Here is a 26015-nt window from a genome sequence, read left to right as displayed (position 1 = left end):
GAATAGTGGTTCCAACAATGTTGTATGGTTGCGAGGCATGGGCTATGGATAGAGTTGTGCGCAGGAGGGTGGATGTGCTGGAAATGAGATGTTTGAGGACAGTATGTGGTGTGAGGTGGTTTGATCGAGTAAGTAATGTAAGGGTAAGAGAGATGTGTGGAAATAAAAAGAGTGTGGTTGAGAGAGCAGAAGAGGGTGTTTTGAAATGGTTTGGTCACATGGAGAGAATGAGTGGGGAAAGATTGACCAAGAGGATATATGTGTCGGAGGTGGAGGGAACGAGGAGAAGTGGGAGACCAAATTGGAGGTGGAAAGATGGAGTGAAAAAGATTTTGAGTGATCGGGGCCTGAACATGCAGGAGGGTGAAAGGCGTGCAAGGAATAGAGTGAATTGGAACGATGTGGTATACTGGGGTCGACGTGCTGTCAATGGATTGAACCAGGGCATGTGAAGCATCTGGGGTAAACCATGGAAAGTGTGTGGGGCCTGGATGTAGAAAGGGAGCTGTGGTTTTGGTGCATTATTACATGACAGCTAGAGACTGAGTGTGAACGAATGGGGCCTTTGGTGTCTTTCCTAGCGCTACCTCGCACACATGAGGGGGAGGGGGTTGTTATTCCATGTGTGGCGAGGTGGTGATGGGAACAAATAAAGGCAGACAGTATAAATTATGTACATGTGTATATATGTATATGTCTGTGTGTGTATATATATGTGTACATTGAGATGTATAGTTTTGTATATTTGCGTGTGTGGACATGTATGTATATACATGTGTATGTGGGCGGGTTGGGCCATTCTTTCGTCTGTTTCCTTGCGCTACCTCGTTAACGCGGGAGACAGCGACAAAGCAAAATAAATAAATACTTTTGGAGCATGAGACTAAATGTTTTCCTATTCAATTTTGTTTTAGCCTTGTCGAATGATATTTTTTTTCTCAACAAAGGTATCATCCACTGTGGACATGACAACTCTTCGGCCTTTCTTACGGGAACTTCACATGGATGTGTTCTGCCTTCTCTTCAGAAAACTTGCACTTGATACTGAGATGAAGGTGAGTGCACTTTTTAATATACTTAAGGTGTTTGAAGGTTTATTAGATATATTCTAGCTTTTTGAAGGTTCACTCCTTTTCTTAAATAACCATGTTTTGTGTAAGGATTTTTCAAGAACATCATGTTTCACCAGTGACCTTTTCTTCTGCATATGGTATTCATTTCACAAAAAGCCATGCACAGCAAACCTATTTGTATATAGTGATCAGGGGGTGACTGAATTGTAGGGCTATTCCATCACAAGTAGTTGCTTTTGTATCTCTCAAATACAGTCACAAAGCTCACTCGTAATACCAGAAATATGCATTTTTCTTCAGGGTTAGATTATTCTGCATGTCACGAGTGAATCTCTTGGATCTCTTACTTTAGATACCTATGCTTTGCACCCTGTGCTGTTCACTTATGCTGTCTACCTGTCCAGTGCTAGCAGCCTGCTGGCTTGGCTTAGGATCACTCACCAACCAGTCAGCAGCCTGACATAGTGACATCATCACCTTCTTTCTACTTCTCTTTGTTTCCTGACTCTTAGATCCTCCTCTAGACTGTTGAAGGCTTTGATGATCATGAATATTTTAGACCTTTTATTCACAAACAACTAAGATCTGATTAGTGACATTAGTGTCACCAAAGAAACCCACTAGGGTCAGTGCATAATGAAGGTGCAGTGCTTAGATGTACAAGTGGCCAGGTTGTCTCTGAGGGTAAAGGTGAGTATGTTTAATGGTATAGTATTCCCATTTGTGCTTAATGGGTGTGAATCTTTTGTTTTTTGTGTTTGAAGTCTTTCAGTTTATGGGCCCCTTACATGGGAAGTACCCAGAAGTTGGGACTAGAATGGTGTTGTTTCAGAGTGACAGTACTGATTCAATCTGGAATTATGCCACCTGGGGTTGGACATCAGCCAGTCTAGCTTCCACACTGTTTGTTTTGTCTGATTGATATTGACTGACACTATAGATTGATATTGACTGACACTATACTAGACTAGGGGATCGTGTAGTTTGATTGTGAATGGGAGTATTCTCATAGAATTTTTGTTTCTCTCATGGTTAGAAACTTTGTGAACCGTTTGTGGAATCACTTGTAATGTCTTTATCATTCTTCAACCATTACTGAGAAATAATGAGGGATCAGGGCTACCCCAAAGGGCAGGAATTACAGTTAATCCCTTGGAAGGCCAAAGCTTTTTATATAAACAATTAAATCTCTAATAAAAGTTTCGGTCCATTACACATGACAGTTCGAGTATGGTTGTGAGCAGATAAGGCCTTCTTTCATCTGTTTCTTGGTGCTCCCTTACTAACATAGGGGGCAGCAATCAAGTTTAAAGGAAAAGAAAAGAATGTATATGCGTCATTTTTTTCTTTTCTTTCATGCATTTATGCTGTCTCTTGTAGGGCAGGGTGGTGTTGGGAACTGATGATGGCAAATAAGTATGAATATGTAAGTCATATTATTACTATTATCATTATCATTATTAGTATTATTATTATTATTATTATTATTATTATTTATATTAATATTATTATTATGGAAGCGGAAGTGAATCATAGGGTGGGGGAGGGGGCAAAAATCCTGGGAGCCTTGAAGAATGTGTGGAAGTAGAGAACATTATCTCGGAAAGCAAAAATGGGTATGTTTGAAGGAATAGTGGTTCCAACAATGTTGCTTGGTTGCGAGGCGTGGGCTATGGATAGAGTTGTGCGCATGAGGGTGGATGTGCTGGAAATGAGATGTTTGAGGACAATGTGTGGTGTGAGGTGGTTTGATCGAGTAAGTAATGTAAGGGTGAGAGAGATGTGTGGAAATAAAAAGAGCGTGGTTGAGAGAGCAGAAGAGGGTGTTTTGAAATGGTTTGGGCACATGGAGAGAATGAGTGAGGAAAGATTGACCAAGAGGATATATGTGTCGGAGGTGGAGGGAACGAGGAGAAGTGGGAGACCAAATTGGAGGTGGAAAGATGGAGTGAAAAAGATTTTGAGTGATCGGGGCCTGAACATGCAGGAGGGTGAAAGGCGGGCAAGGAATAGAGTGAATTGGATCGATGTGGTATACTGGGGTTGACGTGCTGTCAGTGGATTGAATCAGGGCATGTGAAGCGTCTGGGGTAAACCCTGGAAAGTTGTGTGGGGCCTGGATGTGGGAAGGGAACTGTGGTTTCGGGCATTATTGCATGACAGCTAGAGACTGAGTGTGAACGAATGGGGCCTTTGCTGTCTTTTCCTAGCGCTACCTCGCACACATGAGGGGGAGGGGGATGGTATTTCATGTGTGGCGAGGTGGCGATGGGAATGAATAAAGGCAGACAGTGTGAATTGTGTACATGGGTACATATGTATGTGTCTGTGTGTGTATATATATGTGTACATTGAGATGTATAGGTATGTATACTTGCGTGTGTGGACGTGTATGTATATACATGTGTATGGGGGTGGGTTGGGCCATTTCTTTCGTCTGTTTCCTAGCGCTACCTCGCAAACGCAGGAGACAGCGACAAAGCAAAGTAAAATATTTTTTTTTTTTTTTTTTTTTTTCGCTGTCTCCCGTGTTTGCGAGGTAGCGCAAGGAAACAGACGAAAGAAATGGCCCAACCCACCCCCATACACATGTATATACATACGTCCACACACGCAAATATACATACCTACACAGCTTTCCATGGTTTACCCCAGACGCTTCACATGCCCTGATTCAATCCACTGACAGCACGTCAACCCCAGGTATACCACATTGCTCCAATTCACTCTATTCCTTGCCCTCCTTTCACCCTCCTGCATGTTCAGGCCCCAATCACACAAAATCTTTTTCACTCCATCTTTCCACCTCCAATTTGGTCTCCCTCTTCTCCTCGTTCCCTCCACCTCCGACACATATATCCTCTTGGTCAATCTTTCCTCACTCATTCTCTCCATGTGCCCAAACCATTTCAAAACACCCTCTTCTGCTCTCTCAACCACGCTCTTTTTATTTCCACACATCTCTCTTACCCTTACGTTACTTACTCGATCAAACCACCTCACACCACACATTGTCCTCAAACATCTCATTTCCAGCACATCCATCCTCCTGCGCACCACTCTATCCATAGCCCACGCCTCGCAACCATACAACATTGTTGGAACCACTATTCCTTCAAACATACCCATTTTTGCTTTCCGAGATAATGTTCTCTACTTCCACACATTCTTCAAGGCTCCCAGAATTTTCGCCCCCTCCCCCATCCTATGATGATGATAATAATGATAATAATGATAATGATAATGATAATAATGATAATAATAATAATAATAATAATAATAATATATTTATTTATTTTAAAATAAGAATAAATAAATATATGATTATTATTATTATTATTATTATTATTATTATTATTATTATCATTATTATTATTATACTTGATTGTTGTTTCCTGTGTCAGCGAAGTAGCACTAGGAAACAGACGAAGACTCATTCACTCATATACACACATTTATACATACATGCACATGCATATTCATATACATACACAGACATATACATATATACACATGTAAATATTCATTCTTGCTTGCCTTCATCCATTCCTGGCACCACCCTGCCCTGCAAGAAACAGCATTGCCACCCCTTGCATCAGCGAGGTATCACTAAGAAAACAGACAAAAAAGCCCAAATTGGTTTGCACTCAGTCTCTGTCTGTCATGTAATCCACTAAAACCACAGCTCCCTATCCACATCCAGACCCCACAGATCTTTCCATGGCTTATCCCAGACATTTCACATGCCCTGGTTCAGTCCATTGACACCATATCAGCCCCAGTATCCCACATCCTTCCAATTCACACTATTCCATTCATGTCTGTCACCTTCCTACATATTCAGGAGGGTGATAGGGGAGAAAGAAAGCTTCCCACATATTCCCCATGTGTCATAGAAGGCAACTAAAGGGGGCGGGAGCGGGGGGCTGGAAACCCTCCCCTCCTTGTATTACAATTTCTGAAAGAGGAAACAAGAGTCAAGCTGGGATTGCTCATCTTCCTCGAAGGCTCAGATTGGGGTGTGTGAATATGTGTGGATGTAACCAAGATGAGAAGAAAGGAGAGATAAGTAGTACGTTTGAGGAAAGAAACCTGGATGTTCTGGCTTTGAGTGAAATGAAGCTCAAGGGAAAAGGGGAAAAGTGGTTTGGGAAAGTCTTGGAAGTTAGTGAGAGGGTTACTCCTGAAGTAGGAGTTAAGTTATGGGAGTATGTGATAGAGTGTAAGAAAGTATATTTTAGATTGATGTGGGTATAACTAAAAGTGGATGGAGAGAGATGGGTGATTATTGGTGCCTATGCACTTGGTCATGAGAAGAAAGATCATGAGAGGTAAGTGTTTTAGGAGCAGCTCAGTGAGTGTGTCAGCAGCTTTGATGCATGAGACTGGGTTTTAGTGATAGGTGATTTTAATGCAAAGGTGAGTAATGTGGCAGTCGAGGGTATGATTGGTGTCCATAGGGAAGCTCAGTGTTGTAAATGGAAATGTTGAAAAGCTTGTGGATTTGTGTGGTGAAAAAAGACTGGTGATTGGGAATACCTGGGTTAAAAAAAAGAGATATACATAGATATACATATGTGAGTAGGAGAGATGGTCAAAAGGCATCAATCCATTATGTATTAATCAATAGGAATGTAAAAAAGAGACTTTTAGATGTAAATGTGCTGGAGGGATGTCTGATCACTATCTTGTGGAGGCAAAGGTGAAGATTTGTAAAGTTTTAGAAAAAGAAAAGCAAATGTTAGGGAGAAGAGAGTGGTGAGAGTAAGTGAGCTTGGAAAGGAGACTTCTGTGAGGAAGTACCATGAAAGATTGAGTGTAGAATGGCAAAAGGTGAGAGCAAATGATGTGAGGGGAGTGGGTTAGGAATGGGATGTATTAAGGGAAGCAGTGATGGCTGCACAAAAAATGCATGTGGTATGAGAAAGGTAAGAGATGGGGATATTAGAAAGGTAAGAGATGAGCATATTAGAAAGGGTAGTGAGTGGTGTGATGAAGAAGTAAAGTTGTTAGCGAAAGAGAAAAGAGAGGCATTTGGATGATATTTGCAGGGAAGTAGTGTAAATAACTGGGAGATGTATAAAAGAAAGCAACAGGTGATCAAGAGAAAGGTGCAAGGGTTGAAAAAGAGGGCAAATGAAAGTTGGTGTGAAAGAGTATCATTAGATTTTAGGGAGAATAAAAAGATGTTTTGGAAGGAAGTAAATAACGTACGTAAGACAAGGGAACAAATGGGAACGTTGGTGAAGGGGGCAGTGGGGGAAGAAATAACAGATAGTGATGAAGTGAGAGGGAGATGGAGTGAGCATTTTGAAGGTTTGTTTAATGTGTTTGATGATAGAGTGGCAGATATAGGGTGTTTTGGTAAGGATGGTGTGCAGAGTGAGAGGGTCAGGGAGAATGGTTTAGTAAACATAGAAGAGGTTGTGAAAGCTTTGCAGAAGATGAAATCCGGCAAGGTGGCGGGTTTGGATGGTATTGCAGTGGAGTTTATTTATACTGGGGGTGACTCTATTGGTGACTGGTTGGTAAGGATATTCAGTATATATATATGGACCATGGTGAAGTGCTTGAGGATTGGCAGAATGCATGCATAGTACCATTGTACAGAGGCAAAAGGGATGAAGGTGAGTGCTCAAACTCAAAAGCATAAGCCTATTGAGTATTCCTAGGAAATTATATGGGAGGGTATTGATTGAGAGGGTGAAGGCATGTACAGAGCATCAGATTGGGGAAGAGCAGTGTGGTTTCAGAAGTGGTAGAGGATGAGTGGATCAGGTGTTTGCTTTGAAGAATGTCTGTGAGAAATACTTAGAAAAACAAATGGATTTGTATGTAGCATATTTATGGATCTGGAGAAGGCATATGATAGAGTTGATAGAGATGCTCTGTGGAAGGTTTTAAGAATATATGGTGTGGGTGGCAAGTTGTTAGAAGCAGTGAAAAGTTTTTATCGAGGATGTAAGGCATGTGTACGTGTAGGAAGAGAGGAAAGTGATTGGTTCTCAGTGAATGTAGGTTTGCGGCAGGGGTGTGTGATGTCTCCATGGTTGTTTAATTTGTTTATGGATGGGGTTGTTAGGGAGGTGAATGCAAGAGTTTTGGAAAGAGGGGCAAGTATGCAGTCTGTTGTGGATGAGAGAGCTTGGGAAGTGAGTCAGTTGTTGTTCGCTGATGATACAGCACTGGTGGCTGATTCATGTGAGAAACTGCAGAAGCTGGTGACTGAGTTTGGTAAAGTGTGTGAAAGAAGAAAATTAAGAGTAATTGTGAATAAGAGCAAGGTTATTAGGTACAGTAGGGTTGAGGGTCAAGTCAATTGGGAGGTAAGTTTGAATGGAGAAAAACTGGAGGAAGTAAAGTGTTTTAGATATCTGGGAGTGGATCTGGCAGCGGATGGAACCATGGAAGCGGAAGTGAATCATAGGGTGGGGGAGGGGGCGAAAATTCTGGGATCCTTGAAGAATGTTTGGAAGTCGAGAACATTATCTCAGAAAGCAAAAATGAGTATGTTTGAAGGAATAGTGGTTCCAACAATGTTGTATGGTTGCGAGGCATGGGCTATGGATAGAGTTGTGCGCAGGAGGGTGGATGTGCTGGAAATGAGATGTTTGAGGACAGTATGTGGTGTGAGGTGGTTTGATTGAGTAAGTAATGTAAGGGTAAGAGAGATGTGTGGAAATAAAAAGAGTGTGGTTGAGAGAGCAGAAGAGGGTGTTTTGAAATGGTTTGGTCTCATGGAGAGAATGAGTGGGGAAAGATTGACCAAGAGGATATATGTGTCGGAGGTGGAGGGAACGAGGAGAAGTGGGAGACCAAATTGGAGGTGGAAAGATGGAGTGAAAAAGATTTTGAGTGATCGGGGCCTGAACATGCAGGAGGGTGAAAGGCGTGCAAGGAATAGAGTGAATTGGAACGATGTGGTATACTGGGGTCGACGTGCTGTCAATGGATTGAACCAGGGCATGTGAAGCGTCTGGGGTAAACCATGGAAAGTGTGTGGGGCCTGGATGTGGAAAGGGAGCTGTGGTTTTGGTGCATTATTACATGACAGCTAGAGACTGTGTGTGAATGAATGGGGCCTTTGGTGTCTTTCCTAGCGCTACCTCGCACACATGAGGGGGAGGGGGTTGTTATTCCATGTGTGGCGAGGTGGCGATGGGAACAAATAAAGGCAGACAGTATAAATTATGTACATGTGTATATATGTATATGTCTGTGTGTGTATATATATGTGTTCATTGAGATGTATAGTTTTGTATATTTGCGTGTGTGGACATGTATGTATATACAAGTGTATGTGGGTGGGTTGGGCCATTCTTTCGTCTGTTTCCTTGCGCTACCTCGCTAACGCGGGAGACAGCGACAAAGCAAAATAAATAAATACTTTTGGAGCATGAGACTAAATGTTTTCCTATTCAGTTTAGTTTTAGCCTTGTCGCATGATATTTTTTTTTCTCAACAAAGGGATCATCCACTGTGGACATGACAACTCTTCGGCCTTTCTTACGGGAACTTCACATGGATGTGTTCTGCCTCCTCTTCAGAAAACTTGCACTTGATACTGAGATGAAGGTGAGTGCACTTTTTAATACACTTAAGGTGTTTGAAGGTTTATTAGATATTTTTTTTTTTTCATACTATTCGCCATTTCCCGCATTTGCGAGGTAGCGTTAAGAACAGAGGACTGGGCCTTAGAGGGAAAATCCTCACCTGGCCCCCTTCTCTGTTCCTTCTTTTGGAAAATTAAAAAAAAACGAGAGGGGAGGATTTCCAGCCACCCACTCCCTCCCCTTTTAGTCGCCTTCTACGACACGCAGGGAATACGTGGGAAGTATTCTTTTTCCCATATCCCCAGGGATATATTAGATATATTAGATATATTCTAGCTTTTTGAAGGTTCACTCCTTTTCTTAAATAACCATGTTTTGTGTAAGGATTTTTCAAGAACATCATGTTTCATCAGTGACCTTTTCTTCTGCATATGGTATTCATTTCACAAAAAGCCATGCACAGCAAACCTATTTGTATATAGTGATCAGGGGGTGACTAAATTGTAGGGCTATTCCATCACAAGTAGTTGCTTTTGTATCTCTCAAATACAGTCACAAAGCTCACTCGTAATACCAGAAATATGCATTTTTCTTCAGGGTTAGATTATTCTGCATGTCACGAGTGAATCTCTTGGATCTCTTACTTTAGATACCTATGCTTTGCACCCTGTGCTGTTCACTTATGCTGTCTACCTGTCCAGTGCTAGCAGCCTGCTGGCTTGGCTTAGGATCACTCACCAACCAGTCAGCAGCCTGACATAGTGACATCATCACCTTCTTTCTACTTCTCTTTGTTTCCTGACTCTTAGATCCTCCGCTAGACTGTTGAAGGCTTTGATGATCATGAATATTTTAGACCTTTTATTCACAAACAACTAAGATCTGATTAGTGACATTAGTGTCACCAAAGAAACCCACTAGGGTCAGTGCATAATGAAGGTGCAGTGCTTAGATGTACAAGTGGCCAGGTTGTCTCTGAGGGTAAAGGTGAGTATGTTTAATGGTATAGTATTCCCATTTGTGCTTAATGGGTGTGAATCTTTTGTTTTTTGTGTTTGAAGTCTTTCAGTTTATGGGCCCCTTACATGGGAAGTACCCAGAAGTTGGGACTAGAATGGTGTTTCAGAGTGACAGTACTGATTCAATCTGGAATTATGCCACCTGGGGTTGGACATCAGCCAGTCTAGCTTCCACACTGTTTGTTTTGTCTGATTGATATTGACTGACACTATACTAGACTAGGGGATCGTGTAGTTTGATTGTGAATGGGAGTATTCTCATAGAATTTTTGTTTCTCTCATGGTTAGAAACTTTGTGAACCGTTTGTGGAATCACTTGTAATGTCTTTATCATGCTTCAACCATTACTGAGAAATAATGGGGGATCAGGGCTACCCCAAAGGGCAGGAATTACAGTTAATCCCTTGGAAGGCCAAAGCTTTTTATATAAACAATTAAGTCTCTAATAAAAGTTTCGGTCCATTACACATGACAGTTCGAGTATGGTTGTGAGCAGATAAGGCCTTCTTTCATCTGTTTCTTGGTGCTCCCTTACTAACATAGGGGGCAGCAATCAAGTTTAAAGGAAAAGAAAAGAATGTATATGCGTCATTTTTTTCTTTTCTTTCATGCATTTATGCTGTCTCTTGTAGGGCAGGGTGGTGTTGGGAACTGATGATGGCAAATAAATATGAATATGTAAGTCATATTATTATTATTATTATTATTATTATTATTATTATTATTATTTTTTTTTTTCATACTATTTGCCATTTCCCGCGTTAGCGAGGTAGCGTTAAGAACAGAGAACTGGGCCTTAGAGGGAATATCCTCACCTGACCCCCTTCTCTGTTCCTTCTTTTGGAAAATTAAAAAGAAAAAAAAAAAAAAAGAAAGGGGAGGATTTCCAGCCACCCGCTCCCTCCCCTTTTAGTCGCCTTCTACGACACGCAGGGAATACGTGGGAAGTATTCTTTTATTATGGAAGCGGAAGTGAATCATAGGGTGGGGGAGGGGGCAAAAATCCTGGGAGCCTTGAAGAATGTGTGGAAGTTGAGAACATTATCTCGGAAAGCAAAAATGGGTATGTTTGAAGGAATAGTGGTTCCAACAATGTTGCTTGGTTGCGAGGCGTGGGCTATGGATAGAGTTGTGCGCATGAGGGTGGATGTGCTGGAAATGAGATGTTTGAGGACAATGTGTGGAAATAAAAAGAGCATGGTTGAGAGAGCAGAAGAGGGTGTTTTGAAATGGTTTGGGCACATGGAGAGAATGAGTGAGGAAAGATTGACCAAGAGGATATATGTGTCGGAGGTGGAGGGAACGAAGAGAAGTGGGAGACCAAATTGGAGGTGGAAAGATGGAGTGAAAAAGATTTTGAGTGATCAGGGCCTGAACATGCAGGAGGGTGAAAGGCGGGCAAGGAATAGAGTGAATTGGATCGATGTGGTATACTGGGGTTGACGTGCTGTCAGTGGATTGAATCAGGGCATGTGAAGCGTCTGGGGTAAACCATGGAAAGTTGTGTGGGGCCTGGATGTGGGAAGGGAACTGTGGTTTCGGGCATTATTGCATGACAGCTAGAGACTGAGTGTGAACGAATGGGGCCTTTGCTGTCTTTTCCTAGCGCTACCTCGCACACATGAGGGGGGAGGGGGATGGTATTCCATGTGTGGCGAGGTGGCGATGGGAATGAATAAAGGCAGACAGTGTGAATTGTGTGCATGGGTATATATGTATGTGTCTGTGTGTGTATATATATATATGTGTACATTGAGATGTATAGGTATGTATACTTGCGTGTGTGGACGTGTATGTATATACATGTGTATGGGGGTGGGTTGGGCCATTTCTTTCGTCTGTTTCCTAGCGCTACCTCGCAAACGCAGGAGACAGCGACAAAGCAAAATAAAATAAATTTTTTTTTTTTTTTTTTTTTTGCTTTGTCGCTGTCTCCTGCGTTTGCGAGGTAGTGCAAGGAAACAGACGAAAGAAATGGCCCAACCCACCCCCATACACATGTATATACATACGTTCACACACGCAAATATACATACCTACACAGTTTTCCATGGTTTACCCCAGACGCTTCACATGCCCTGATTCAATCCACTGACAGCACGTCAACCCCGGTATACCACATCGCTCCAATTCACTCTATTCCTTGCCCTCCTTTCACCCTTCTGCATGTTCAGGCCCCGATCACACAAAATCTTTTTCACTCCATCTTTCCACCTCCAATTTAGTCTCCCTCTTCTCCTCGTTCCCTCCACCTCCGACACATATATCCTCTTGGTCAATCTTTCCTCACTCATTCTCTCCATGTGCCCAAACCATTTCAAAACACCCTCTTCTGCTCTCTCAACCACGCTCTTTTTATTTCCACACATCTCTCTTACCCTTACGTTACTTACTCGATCAAACCACCTCACACCACACATTGTCCTCAAACATCTCATTTCCAGCACATCCATCCTCCTGTGCACCACTCTATCCATAGCCCACGCCTCGCAACCATACAACATTGTTGGAACCACTATTCCTTCAAACATACCCATTTTTGCTTTCCGAGATAATGTTCTCAACTTCCACACATTCTTCAAGGCTCCCAGAATTTTCGCCCCCTCCCCCATCCTATGATGATGATAATAATGATAATAATGATAATGATAATAATGATAATAATAATAATAATAATAATAATAATAATAATAATATACTTATTTATTTTAAAATAAAAATAAATAGATATATTATTATTATTATTATTATTATTATTATTATCATTATTATTATTATACTTGATTGTTGTTTCCTGTGTCAGCGAGGTAGCACTAGGAAACAGATGAAGACTCATTCGCTCATATACACACATTTATACATACATGCACATGCATATTCATATACATACACAGACATATACATATATACACATGTAAATATTCATTCTTGCTTGCCTTCATCCATTCCTGGCACCACCCTGCCCTGCAAGAAACAGCATTGCCACCCCTTGCATCAGCGAGGTATCACTAAGAAAACTGACAAAAAAGCCCAAATTGGTTTGCACTCAGTCTCTGTCTGTCATGTAATCCACTAAAACCACAGCTCCCTATCCACATCCAGACCCCACAGATCTTTCCATGGCTTATCCCAGACATTTCACATGCCCTGGTTCAGTCCATTGACACCATATCAGCCCCAGTATCCCACATCCTTCCAATTCACACTATTCCATTCATGTCTGTCACCTTCCTACATATTCAGGAGGGTGATAGGGGAGAAAGAAAGCTTCCCACATATTCCACATGTGTCATAGAAGGCAACTAAAGGGGGCGGGAGCGGGGGGCTGGAAACCCTCCCCTCCTTGTATTACAATTTCTGAGAGAGGAAACAAGAGTCAAGCTGGGATTGCTCATCTTCCTCGAAGGCTCAGATTGGGGTGTGTGAATATGTGTGGATGTAACCAAGATGAGAAGAAAGGAGAGATAAGTAGTACGTTTGAGGAAAGAAACCTGGATGTTCTGGCTTTGAGTGAAATGAAGCTCAAGGGAAAAGGGGAAAAGTGGTTTGGGAAAGTCTTGGAAGTTAGTGAGAGGGTTACTCCTGAAGTAGGAGTTAAGTTATGGGAGTATGTGATAGAGTGTAAGAAAGTATATTTTAGATTGATGTGGGTATAACTAAAAGTGGATGGAGAGAGATGGGTGATTATTGGTGCCTATGCACTTGGTCATGAGAAGAAAGATCATGAGAGGCAGGTGTTTTAGGAGCAGCTCAGTGAGTGTGTCAGCAGCTTTGATGCATGAGACTGGGTTTTAGTGATAGGTGATTTTAATGCAAAGGTGAGTAATGTGGCAGTCGAGGGTATGATTGGTGTACATAGGGAAGCTCAGTGTTGTAAATGGAAATGTTGAAAAGCTTGTGGATTTGTGTGGTGAAAAAAGACTGGTGATTGGGAATGCCTGGGTTAAAAAAAGAGATATACATAGATATACATATGTGAGTAGGAGAGATGGTCAAAAGGCATCAATCCATTATGTATTAATCAATAGGAATGTAAAAAAGAGACTTTTAGATGTAAATGTGCTGAAGGGATGTCTGATCACTATCTTGTGGAGGCAAAGGTGAAGATTTGTAAAGTTTTAGAAAAAGAAAAGCAAATGTTAGGGAGAAGAGAGTGGTGAGAGTAAGTGAGCTTGGAAAGGAGACTTCTGTGAGGAAGTACCATGAAAGATTGAGTGTAGAATGGCAAAAGGTGAGAGCAAATGATGTGAGGGGAGTGGGTTAGGAATGGGATGTATTAAGGGAAGCAGTGATGGCTGCACAAAAAATGCATGTGGCATGAGAAAGGTAAGAGATGGGGATATTAGAAAGGTAAGAGATGAGCATATTAGAAAGGGTAGTGAGTGGTGTGATGAAGAAGTAAAGTTGTTAGCGAAAGAGAAAAGAGAGGCATTTGGATGATATTTGCAGGGAAGTAGTGCAAATGACTGGGAGATGTATAAAAGAAAGCAACAGGTGATCAAGAGAAAGGTGCAAGGGTTGAAAAAGAGGGCAAATGAAAGTTGGTGTGAAAGAGTATCATTAGATTTTAGGGAGAATAAAAAGATGTTTTTGAAGGAAGTAAATAACGTACGTAAGACAAGGGAACAAATGGGAACGTTGGTGAAGGGGGCAGTGGGGGAAGAAATAACAGATAGTGATGAAGTGAGAGGGAGATAGAGTGAGCATTTTGAAGGTTTGTTTAATGTGTTTGATGATAGAGTGGCAGATATAGGGTGTTTTGGTAAGGATGGTGTGCAGAGTGAGAGGGTCAGGGAGAATGGTTTAGTAAACAGAGAAGAGGTTGTGAAAGCTTTGCAGAAGATGAAATCCGGCAAGGTGGCGGGTTTGGATGGTATTGCAGTGGAGTTTATTTATACTGGGGGTGACTCTATTGGTGACTGGTTGGTAAGGATATTCAATATATATATATGGACCATGGTGAAGTGCTTGAGGATTGGCAGAATGCATGCATAGTACCATTGTACAAAGGCAAAAGGGATGAAGGTGAGTGCTCAGACTCAAAAGCATAAGCCTATTGAGTATTCCTAGGAAATTATATGGGAGGGTATTGACTGAGAGGGCGAAGGCATGTACAGAGCATCAGATTAGGGAAAAGCAGTGTGGTTTCAGGTGTGGATCAGGTGTTTGCTTTGAAGAATGTATGTGAGAAATATTTGAAAAAGAGATGGATTTGTATGAAGCATTTATGGATCTAGAGAAGGCATATGATATGGTTGATAGGGATGCTTTGTGGAAGGTCTTTAGAGTATTTGGTGTGGGAGGTAAGTTGCTGTAAGCAGTGAAAAATTTTTACCAAGTATGTAAGGGCATGTGTACGAGTAGAAAGAGAGGCGAGTGATTGGTTCCCAAAGACTGTCGATCTGTGGCAGGGGTGTGTGATGTCCCCATGATTGTTTAATTTGTTTATAGATTGGGTAGTTAAAGAGGTAAATGCAGGAGTTTTGGAGAAAGGGGCGAGTATGCAGTCTGCTGGGGATGAGAGGACCTGGAAAGTGAGTCAGTTGTTGTTCACTGATAAGATAGCTTCATTGGCTGGCTGATTCAAGTGAGAAACTACAGAGGTTGGTGACAGTTTGGAAAAGTTTGTGAAAGGAAAAACTTAAGAGTAAATGTGAATAAGAGCAAGGTTATTAGGTTCATTAGGGTTAAGGGACAAGTTGATTGGGATGTAAGTTTGAATGGAGAAAAACTGGAGGAAGTGAAGTGTTTTAGATGTCCAGGAGTGGACTTAGCAGTGGATGGAACCATAGAAGCAGAAGTGAGTCACAGAATGGGGAAAGGTTCTGGGAGTGATGAAGAATGTGTGGAAGCAGAGAACGTTATCTTGGAGAGCAAAAATGGGTATGTTTGAAGGACTAGTAGCTCCAACAGTGTTATATGTTGTGAGTTATTGGCTATAGATAGGGTTTAAAGGAGAAGGGTGGATGTGTTGGAAATTAAATGTTTGAGGGCAATATTTGGTGTGAGGTGGTTTGTTTGAGTAAGTATTGAAAGGGTAAGGGAGATGTGTGGAAATTTAAAGAGTGTGGTTGAGAAGGCAGTAGAGGGTGTATGAAAATGGTTTGGAAATATAGAGAGAATGAGTGAGGATAGATTGACAAAGAGAATATATGTCTCAGAGATGAAGGGAACAAGGAGAAGCAGGAGACCAAATTGGAGGTGGAAGGATGAATAGAAAAGATTTTGAGTGATCAGGGCCTGAACATACTGGAGGGTTAGAGGATTGCAAGGAATAGGGTGAATTGGAACGATGTGGTATACTGAAGTCAACGTGCTGTTGGTGGACTGAACCAGGGCTTGTAAAGCGTCTGGGGTAAACCATGAAAAGGTCTGTGGGGCCTGGATGTGGATATGGAGCTGTGGTTTTGGTGTGAGGTGGTTTGATTTAATCAAGTAACTAATGAAAGGGGTAAGAGAGATGTGTGGTAATAAAGAGTGTGGTTGAGAGAGCAGAAGAGGGTGTTTTGAAATGGTTTGGTGACATTGAGAGAATGAGTGAGGAAAGATTGACAAAGAGGGTATATGTATCAGAGGTGGAGGGAATGAAGAGAAGCGGGAGACCAAATTGGAGGTGGAAGGATGGAGTGAAAAAGATTTGAGCGATTGGGGCCTGAACATACAGGAGGGTGAAAGGCGTGCAAGGAATAGAGTAAATTGTACGAAATGGTATACCGTGGTTGACATACTGTCATTGGATTGGACCAGGGCATGTGAAGTGTCTTGGGTAAACCATGGAAAGGTCTGTGGGGCCTGGATGTGGAATGGGAGCTGTGGTTTCGGTGCATTACACATAACAGCTAGAGACTGAGTGTGAAAAAATGTGGCCATTTTTGTCTTTTCCTGGTGCTACCTTGCTGGAGGGAGGGGGGATGCTGTTTCATGTGTGGTGGGTGGGGTGGGGGGGGATGGGAATGGATGAAAGCAGCAAGTATGAATATGTACATGTGTATATATGTCTTTGTATGTATATGTATGTATATGTGCATGTGTGGATGTTTATGTATATACATGTGTATATGGGTGGATTGGGCCATTCCTTGTCTGTTTCCTTGCACTACCTAGCTGACTCGGAAGATGGCGACTAAGTATAATGAATGAAATATAATAATAGTTATTTGATGAGTATATTTTTTTGTTATTTCAGGCTCAAGGTCATTTAACTTTGTCAGAAGCAGAGTTTCTTCTGACAGATCTAAACTTCAAACTCGTGCATGTGTTTGGTACTGGGAACAAGTGCACTTCAGGTCTTGGTCATGGAACAGAAAAAAGTGAGTCACTGATATGGTTTCTTATAATAAACTTTCTCAAAATGTTAGGGAATATTCTATTCCATAGTAGTTTCAAATTATTTTATGCACTATTGATATTATCCAAGTATATGGTGATTTGAAGGATTTCATCCTTAATTTCATATCTTACTCCAATTCTGCTCCAAGTTCCTGTGAACAATCAAAAAAGTATCAAGTGATATGGATAATAGAAGAGATATTGTTTCATATAGATTAGAGAAAATAAGAAACAATATACTATTTTCCTCATCCATAGATAGGTTTCCTCATTTGTGAGAAGATGTAGCCAAATCCAGGGCTCAACCTGATGGAGTTACCTGCTCATACTCTGAATACTTTAGCAAATAATACCTTGGAAACCTTTCCTGGCATGGAATCAACATGGGTTTCATGTGTTAATGTATGTGAATATGATTTGGAAACTGTAACTGGAAGATGCTTAAATTATGAATTGAAGTTGCAGGTTTAGAATTTTTCAACTAATAGTATAACTTAATTAGGTTCCTGTCAGGGCATATATCAGCAAATGGAATCGTGGGAGCAAAATTGTCATAGAGTGGCAGGGTGGGATGATGTACTAGGTGCATTTAGGAATGTCTGATAGGAGAGTTAAGGGTCTGGTACACCTCTTGGTGCATTTTTTTTCTCCCCATCCCCTAATGAGCAAAAATAGGAAAAATGCAACTTTCTTTTGTCTTTCCTTACATACTCTAGACACTTATTTATGCAGACTGAACACCTCTAGATGTAAATTTACACATCAAGTTTCATGTCTTAATTTAAAGGCTGCATACAGAGCCTTGATGGTGCCTAAGGGGGCACTGCATGATAAATCTCTCTACAGTCAGACATCCTACAACCATGTCACTGACAGCAAATTTTCATGATTTTCTAGGAACAAAATTGAGCAGCCTTTCACTAGACTTAGAGCCCAAGCAGATGATCCTGAATTACTTAATGGTGATGGTCTGTCTCCAGGTAGTGGGGAGGGTGATTTTATGGACATTAGCTTTTCCAGCTGAAAGTTGACCAAGATTAGCAGATGTTTCTTGCAAAAATAAAGGCAGTGTTGCCAGCACCCACCAGACCTTGACAACACTGCATCTGGCTGGTGCAGCTGGTAATTCTACAACCTAATGATTTTGCTGTTATGAAAAAATTATCTGTGAATCACATTGCTCATAACAAGAAATGATTTGTTGTATGAGAAAGAACGAAGGTAATCAGTAATTAATCTGGTGTAGGTGAAGTAAATGATAAACCAGGTGCAGTGGCAACTCACTTGAAACATAGGCCTTACTCATTAACATTTTAGTGTGTTTAGTGTGAAACATCTACAAAAGGTGCACGTGTTGTCAAAATGAAGTAATAGAGAGCGGATACTGCTGGTGATTTTTTTATTCTTATATGAATCTCTTTGAAAGGTTAATACATTCATAAAACAACTTAAGAAACTAAATACTGAGGAATGGAAAGGAAACTCTAGTTAAGAGTTAAGGGGTTGAGAGGTGCACAAAGAATGTCAAAATCTTAGTTTTTTCTTACTAATTATATCAATGAGCTTGTGATTGTGGCCTTCCATCCACACAAAAACAGAGCTCACCTTTGATCTTACAGCTCCTGTATGATGCCTGCCTCCTGTTCTTGCAAGTACTTACTTCCTTCTCTTTCCATCAGTTTTCCATTTCTCTCTCCTCATCAGATAAATCAGAATGAATTTTTTTTTTATGATTTGATAAACTCTTCCAGCATTCTCTTTATATTAGGGGGAGTAAAAATGGCATGAGAAGCATAGGCGGTGGGTTGATTAGAAAGGGTAGTGAGTGGTGGGATGAAGAAGTAAGATTATTAGTGAAAGAGAAGAGAGAGGCATTTGGACGATTTTTGCAGGGAAAAAATGAAATTGAGTGGAAGATGTATAAAAGAAAGAGACAGGAGGTCAAGAGAAAGGTGCAAGAGGTGAAAAAGAGGGCAAATGAGAGTTGGGGTGAGAGAGTATCATTCAATTTTAGGGAGAATAAAAAGATGTTCTAGAAGGAGGTAAATAAAGTGCGTAAGACAAGGGAGCAAATGGGAACTTCAGTGAAGGGCGCTAATGGGGAGGTTATAACAAGTAGTGGTGAAGTGAGAAGGAGATGGAGTGAGTATTTTGAAGGTTTGTTGAATGTGTTTGATGATAGAGTGGCAGATATAGGGTGTTTTGGTCGAGGTGGTGTGCAAAGTGAGAGGGTTAGGGAAAATGATTTGGTAAACAGAGAAGAGGTAGTAAAAGCTTTGTGGAAGATGAAAGCCGGCAAGGCAGCAGGTTTGGATGGTATTGCAGTGGAATTTATTAAAAAAGGGGGTGACTGTATTGTTGACTGGTTGGTAAGGTTATTTAATGTATGTATGACTCATGGTGAGGTGCCTGAGGATTGGCGGAATGCGTGCATAGTGCCATTGTACAAAGGCAAAGGGGATAAGAGTGAGTGCTCAAATTACAGAGGTATAAGTTTGTTGAGTATTCCTGGTAAATTATATGGGAGGGTATTGATTGAGAGGGTGAAGGCATGTACAGAGCATCAGATTGGGGAAGAGCAGTGTGGTTTCAGAAGTGGTAGAGGATGTGTGGATCAGGTGTTTGCTTTAAAGAATGTATGTGAGAAATACTTAGAAAAGCAAATGGATTTGTATGTAGCATTTATGGACCTGGAGAAGGCATATGATAGAGTTGATAGAGATGCTCTGTGGATGGTATTAAGAATATATGGTGTGGGAGGCAAGTTGTTAGAAGCAGTGAAAAGTTTTTATCGAGGATGTAAGGCATGTGTACGTGTAGGAAGAGAGGAAAGTGATTGGTTCTCAGTGAATGTAGGTTTGCGGCAGGGGTGTGTGATGTCTCCATGGTTGTTTAATTTGTTTATGGATGGGGTTGTTAGGGAGGTGAATGCAAGAGTTTTGGAAAGAGGGGCAAGTATGAAGTCTGTTGGGATGAGAGAGCTTGGGAAGTGAGTCAGTTGTTGTTCGCTGATGATACAGCGCTGGTGGCTGATTCATGTGAGAAACTGCAGAAGCTGGTGACTGAGTTTGGTAAAGTGTGTGAAAGAAGAAAGTTAAGAGTAAATGTGAGTAAGAGCAAGGTTATTAGGTACAGTAGGGTTGAGGGTCAAGTCAATTGGGAGGTAAGTTTGAATGGAGAAAAACTGGAGGAAGTAAAGTGTTTTAGATATCTGGGAGTGGATCTGGCAGCGGATGGAACCATGGAAGTGGAAGTGAATCATAGGGTGGGGGAGGGGGCGAAAATCCTGGGATCCTTGAAGAATGTGTGGAAGTCGAGAACATTATCTCGGAAAGCAAAAAATGAGTATGTTTGAAGGAATAGTGGTTCCAACAATGTTGTATGGTTGCGAGGCGTGGGCTATGGAAAGAGTTGTGCGCAGGAGGGTGGATGTGCTGGAAATGAGATGTTTAAGGACAATGTCTGGTGTGAGGTGGTTTGATTGAGTAAGTAATGTAAGGGTAAGAGAGATGTGTGGAAATAAAAAGAGCGTGGTTGAGAGAGCAGAAGAGGGTGTTTTGAAATGGTTTGGGCACATGGAGAGAATGAGTGAGGAAAGATTGACCAAGAGGATATATGTGTCGGAGGTGGAGGGAACGAGGAGAAGTGGGAGACCAAATTGGAGGTGGAAAGATGGAGTGAAAAAGATTTTGAGTGATCGGGGCCTGAACATGCAGGATGGTGAAAGGCGGGCAAGGAATTGAGTGAATTGGATCGATGTGGTATACCGGGGTTGACGTGCTGTCAGTGGATTGAATCAGGGCATGTGAAGCATCTGGGGTAAACCATGGAAAGTTGTGTAGGGGCCTGGATGTGGAAAGGGAGCTGTGGTTTCGGGCATTATTGTATGACAGCTAGAGACTGAGTGTGAACGAATGGGGCCTTTGTTGTCTTTTCCTAGCGCTACCTCGCACACATGAGGGGGGAGGGGGATGGTATTCCATGTGTGGCGAGGTGGCGATGGGAATGAATGAAGGCAGACAGTGTGAATTGTGTGCATGGGTATATATGTATGTGTCTGTGTGTGTATATGTATGTGTACATTGAGATGTATAGGTATGTATATTTGCGTGTGTGGACGTGTATGTATATACATTGTGTATGGGGGTGGGTTGGGCCATTTCTTTTGTCTGTTTCCTTGCGCTACCTCGCAAACGCGGGAGACAGCGACAAAGCGAAATAAAATAAATAAAAAAAAATGCTTAAATGGCAACAGAGGAGCGGCAGGAGCAGGTGGATGCACCAGGTGTTATGGATGTGCATCCGACAGGGTGAGCACAGTTGGAGCAATTACTCTTCAAAAGTAAATTACAATTACAAATACTTTCTATTTTTTAAATTACAATTATAATTACAATTATTATTATCATTATTACACATAATTGCTGTTTCCCTTATCAGCAAGGTAGCGCCAGGAAACAGACGAAGAATGGCCCATCCATTCATATACACACATATATACATAAACGCCTATATACGCACATATACATACCTATACATATCACCATATACGTACATATACATATCAACATATACATACACAGACATCTACATACATATACATACACAGACATATACATATATACTCATGTACACATTCATATTTGCTTGCCTTCATCCATTCTTGTCACTACCCCGCCCCATAGGAAACAGCAGTTACATTACAATTACACATCACAAAAAATCAGTTATAATTGCAATTATAATTAAAATTTCCAAAATTTGAAAAAAAAATCAATTAGGTTAGAAAAAACACTAATTGTAAGGTCATCCTTTATTTACAAGCAAGTGTCACAAACTATTTAGAAAACAGAAATAAAGATTTCGTTTTAGTAGATGTTGCAGATAGTAACTAAAAAGCTGGTAGTTTTTCAAATAGTTCACTATTGCATTTTATCAATAACATTGAATGGTAAGAAGTGACACCAAGTTGAGCTCTGTTAGCAGTAAGAAAAATTCCAGCAATGTTGAAAACTCACGCAAGGGTCTTCAGTGGATGCATAGTTTGGGACATTTCTTTCTAGTATAGCATTGGGTCACTTGAAAATGACAGAGTTCTTTCTTCAACATATTGCTTCAACTAAAGACTCAATGACACAATTTTTGTTTGAAGGAGAAAAGTCTAGGTCTTTTTAATTCAGGTAATCCTTCTACTAGATCATTCTTGTTACTTTATCCATTGTTGATGTTGAACCCTCCTGAACTACCTCTAATTCCTCAAGCATTTCCTTGACATTTACCAGCACTTGGTCCTTCTGCTCTTGTAATGGAAGCCAGCCCAGGATCCAAAAAAGCCACTACTTGAACATCTCTCATTTGCATGAATGGATCCCACCTTTTCTTCATAGAGTCCAATAGAACTTGAGCCATTTGTTCACAGTACTGTTATTGGGTGTTATGATTATGAATTAAGATTCTCCAGTAAGTGTTTAAGACCCTGAATCACTGGTTTGATAGCAGGTATGGCCACCTTCTGACCATCCACAACTTCCATAGCCTCATGAAAAGATTTGAGGACAATCAGAAGCTCCTTTAAGGCATGATTCTTGTCCTGTTCTGTCTAACAGAAAGATCCTTACCAGTCTGCCCAACATAAAACATATCTCAAAGGGTAATGGGGAAAAATGGTTTAGAAAAGTCTTGGGAGTAAAGTCAGGGGTTGGTGAGAGGACAAGAGCTAAGGAAGGAGTAGCACTACTGAAGCATGAGTTGTGGGAGTGTGTGATAAAGTTTAAGGAAGTAAAATCTAGATTGGTATGGGTAAAACTGAAAGTGGATGGAGAGAGATGGGTGGTTATTGGTGTTTATACACCTGGTCATGAGAAGAAAGATCGTGAGAGGCAAGTGTTTTGGGAGCAGCTGAGTGAGTGTGTTAGGAGCTTTGATGCACGAGACCCAGTATTAGTGATGGGTGATTTGAATGTAAAGGTGAGTAATGTGGCAGTTGAGGGTATAATTGGTGTACATGGGGTATCCAGTGTTGTGAATGGAAATGTTGAGAAGCTTATGGATTTGTGTGCAGAAAAAAGACTGGTGATTGAGAATACCTGGTTTAAAAAGAGATATACATGAGTATACGTATGTGAGTAGGAGAGATGGTCAAAGGGTATTATTAGATTACATGTTAATTGATAGGCATGTAAAAGAGACTTTTGGGTGTTGATGTGCTGAGAGGGGCAGCTGGCGGGATATCTGAACACTATCTTGTGTAGGCAAAAGTGAAGAGTTGCAGAGGTTTTCAAAAAAGAAGAGAGAATGTCAAGGAAAAGAGGGTGGTGAGAGTAAGTGAGCTTGGAAAGGAGACTTGTGTAAGGAAGTACTAGGAGAGATCAAGTGTAGAATGGCAAAAGGTTAGAGCAAATGACGTGAGGGGAGTGGGTGAGGATTGGGATGTATTTTTTAGGGAAGCAGTGATGGCATGTGCAAAAGATGCATGTGGCATGAGAAAGTTGGGAGGTGGGCAGATTAGAAAGGGTAGTGAGTGGTAGGATGAAGAAATAAAGTTGTTAGTGAAAGAGAAAAGAGAGTTGTTTGGACAATACATAAAAGAAGTGCAAATGACTGGGAGGTGTATTAGAGAGAGTGGAAGGTCAAGAAGAAGGTGCAAGGGTTGGAAAAGAGGGCAAATGAGAGTTGTGGTGAGAGAGTATCATTGAACTTTAGGGAGAATGAAATGTTGTTTTGGAAAGAGGTAAACACCGTGTGTAAGACAAGAGAACAAATGGGAACATCATTGAAGGGGGCAAGGGGGGAAGTGATAGCAGGTAGTGATGAAGTGAGGAGGAGATTGAGTGAGTTTTTGAAGGTTTGTTGAATGTGTTTGATGATAGAGTGGCAGATGTAGGGTGTTTTGGTCAAGGAGATGTGCGAAGTGAGAGAGTCAGGGAGAGTGGTTTAGTGAAGAGAGAAGAGGTGGTGAAAGGCTTGTGGAAGATGAATTCTGGCAAGGCGATGGGTTTGAACTTATAAAGAAAGGGGGTAACAGTGTTGTTGATTGGTTGGTAAGGATATTCACATTATGTGAAGTGCCTAAGGATTGGGGGAATACATGTATAGTGCCATTGTGCATAGGCAGAGGGGATAAAGGTGAGTGTTCAAATTACAGAGGCATACGTTTGTTGAGCCTTCCTTGAAATTGTATGGGAGGATATTCGTTGAGAGGGTGAAGGCAGTACATAGCATCAGATTGGGTAGGAGCAGTGTGGTTTCAGAAGTGTTAGGGGATGTGTGGATCAGGTGTTTACTATGAAGAATGTGTATGAGAAATACTTAGAAAAAGAGATGGATTTGTATGTAGCATGTATGGATCTGGAGAAGGCATATGATAGGGTTGATAAAGATGTGGTGAGAAGTTTTTATCAAGGGTGTAAGGCATGTGTATGAGTAGGAAGAGAGGAGAGTGATTGTTTCCCAGTGGAGGTATGTCTGCAGTGTGTGTGTGTGCGTGATACCCCCATGGTTCTTTAATATGTATATGGATGGGGTGGTGAGGGAGGTAAATGCTTGAGTTTTGGAGAGAGGGGTGAGTATGCATTCTGCTGGGGAAGATAGGACCTTGGAAGTGAGTCAGTTGTTGTTCGCCAGTGATACAGCACTGGTAGCTGATTCAAGTGAGAAAATGCAAAAGTTGGTGACTGTGTGTGGAAAAGTGTGTGAAATGAGAAAGTTAATAGTAAATGTGAATAAGAGCAAGGTTATTAGGTTCAGCAGGGTTAAGGGACAAGAAAAATTGTAGGAAGTGAAGTGTTATTAGATATCTGGGATTGGACTTAACAGCGAATGGAACCATGGAAGTGGAGGTGAGTCATAGGGTTGGGGAGGGGGGAAGGTTCTGGGAGCGATGAAGAATGTGTGGAAAGAGAGAACATTATCTCGGAGAGCAAAAATGGGTATGTTTGAAGGAATAATAGTTTCAACAATATTATATGGTAGAAAAGCATAGGCTGTAGATAGGGTTGTACGGAGGAGCCTTCCCTCTCATTGGCAGTAGAGTCGGGCAGAAACCCACTTCTTAGCACCCCATGCTGTTGGGGACTAGGGGCCATAGGTTTGACAGACTCTGTCATGATGATACTTATAAATGTTTGAGCGGACAGGAATTGGCAAGAATACTTATGGGAAAAAGTAGTAATGATAAGCAAGGTTTGATTAGGTATATGGTGCTTGTAAAAAGATGGGAGTCTTATCTCTATTAGACAGTAACATTTACCTCCACATGCTCTTAAATGCACCCTCTTGTAAGCCCCCCTCACTTCAGCCTCCATGGTTCCATCCTCAGCCACATCCACTCCGAGGTACAGAAAGCACTTGACTTCCTTGCAAAGATGCACTTAACCAGTCTTGGATCCCTCATCTGTCCTTTATTACCTTATTTTTGTTCAGAATTGCTCTTAACTTTCCCTTTCACACAGTCACCCAAACTGTCACAAGGTTTTGGAGTCTCTTTCTGAAGTCTGCCATCAGAGCTCTGTCCATATATTTGCAGAAATCATGTGACTCTCTTCCCAAGGCATTCCACACAGCATACTTTACATCCTCTCCTAGTTTGAAGTACCATGCATTTATCCATATCACCACCATCCATAAACAGATTGAATAGTCATAATGACATCAGGGAAAAGAAAGGAAAATTTTATATGAAAATGTTTGTGAAAAAATGAAATTGAGTAAACTATTGTGAAAGAATGAAAATTGAGTAAAAAGTTAGAGATTAAGAATAAGTGTGTTGAGATAGAAATGAAAGAAAAAGTAAAAGTGATAGCATTGTTTGTGCTAAATACACATATTTCAGGCATTGGATATTCCCACCTGGACCTCTTCACTCCTGCTGAGGTTGCTCAACGTGCTCATAGATTTCTCAAGCCAGTCTGTGTCCATCTTGAAGCGATTAGTGGTTTCTTTCAGGTGAGTAATGTAGAATTCCACTCAGAGCTCCTTTGTATAGCAGAAATATCATCCACATGCAGATGCCACTTTTTGGTGTTGGGTTGTAGTTCCTAAAA

General features: G+C 41.2%; 2 protein-coding genes across 3 annotated transcripts in view; one reads left to right on the top strand and one right to left on the bottom strand.

The window, feature by feature from the left end:
- Positions 1-26015, bottom strand: part of LOC139765003 (hematopoietic prostaglandin D synthase-like) — a 205735-nt gene that overhangs the window by 50746 nt on the left and 128974 nt on the right. The gene's annotated exons all lie outside the window — the stretch shown is intronic.
- The window catches only part of LOC139765001 (Fanconi anemia group D2 protein-like), a 370225-nt gene that overhangs the window by 282201 nt on the left and 62009 nt on the right, over positions 1-26015 (top strand). Inside the window, exons 19-21 of one of the 2 annotated variants that reach the window (XM_071692052.1) lie at positions 8541-8648; positions 16832-16955; positions 25805-25917. In XM_071692052.1, coding sequence (XP_071548153.1) covers positions 8541-8648; positions 16832-16955; positions 25805-25917 — 345 coding nt within the window. Of the gene's footprint in view, positions 1-947; positions 1056-8540; positions 8649-16831; positions 16956-25804; positions 25918-26015 lie in introns of both variants that reach the window. The other variant, XM_071692050.1, reaches the window with a different exon arrangement.

This window comes from Panulirus ornatus, chromosome 52 (genome assembly GCF_036320965.1).
Source record: "Panulirus ornatus isolate Po-2019 chromosome 52, ASM3632096v1, whole genome shotgun sequence".
NCBI lineage: Eukaryota > Metazoa > Arthropoda > Malacostraca > Decapoda > Palinuridae > Panulirus > Panulirus ornatus.
The sequence above is the reverse complement of the archived record's forward strand: the minus strand, read 5'-3'. Positions and strand labels throughout refer to the sequence as shown.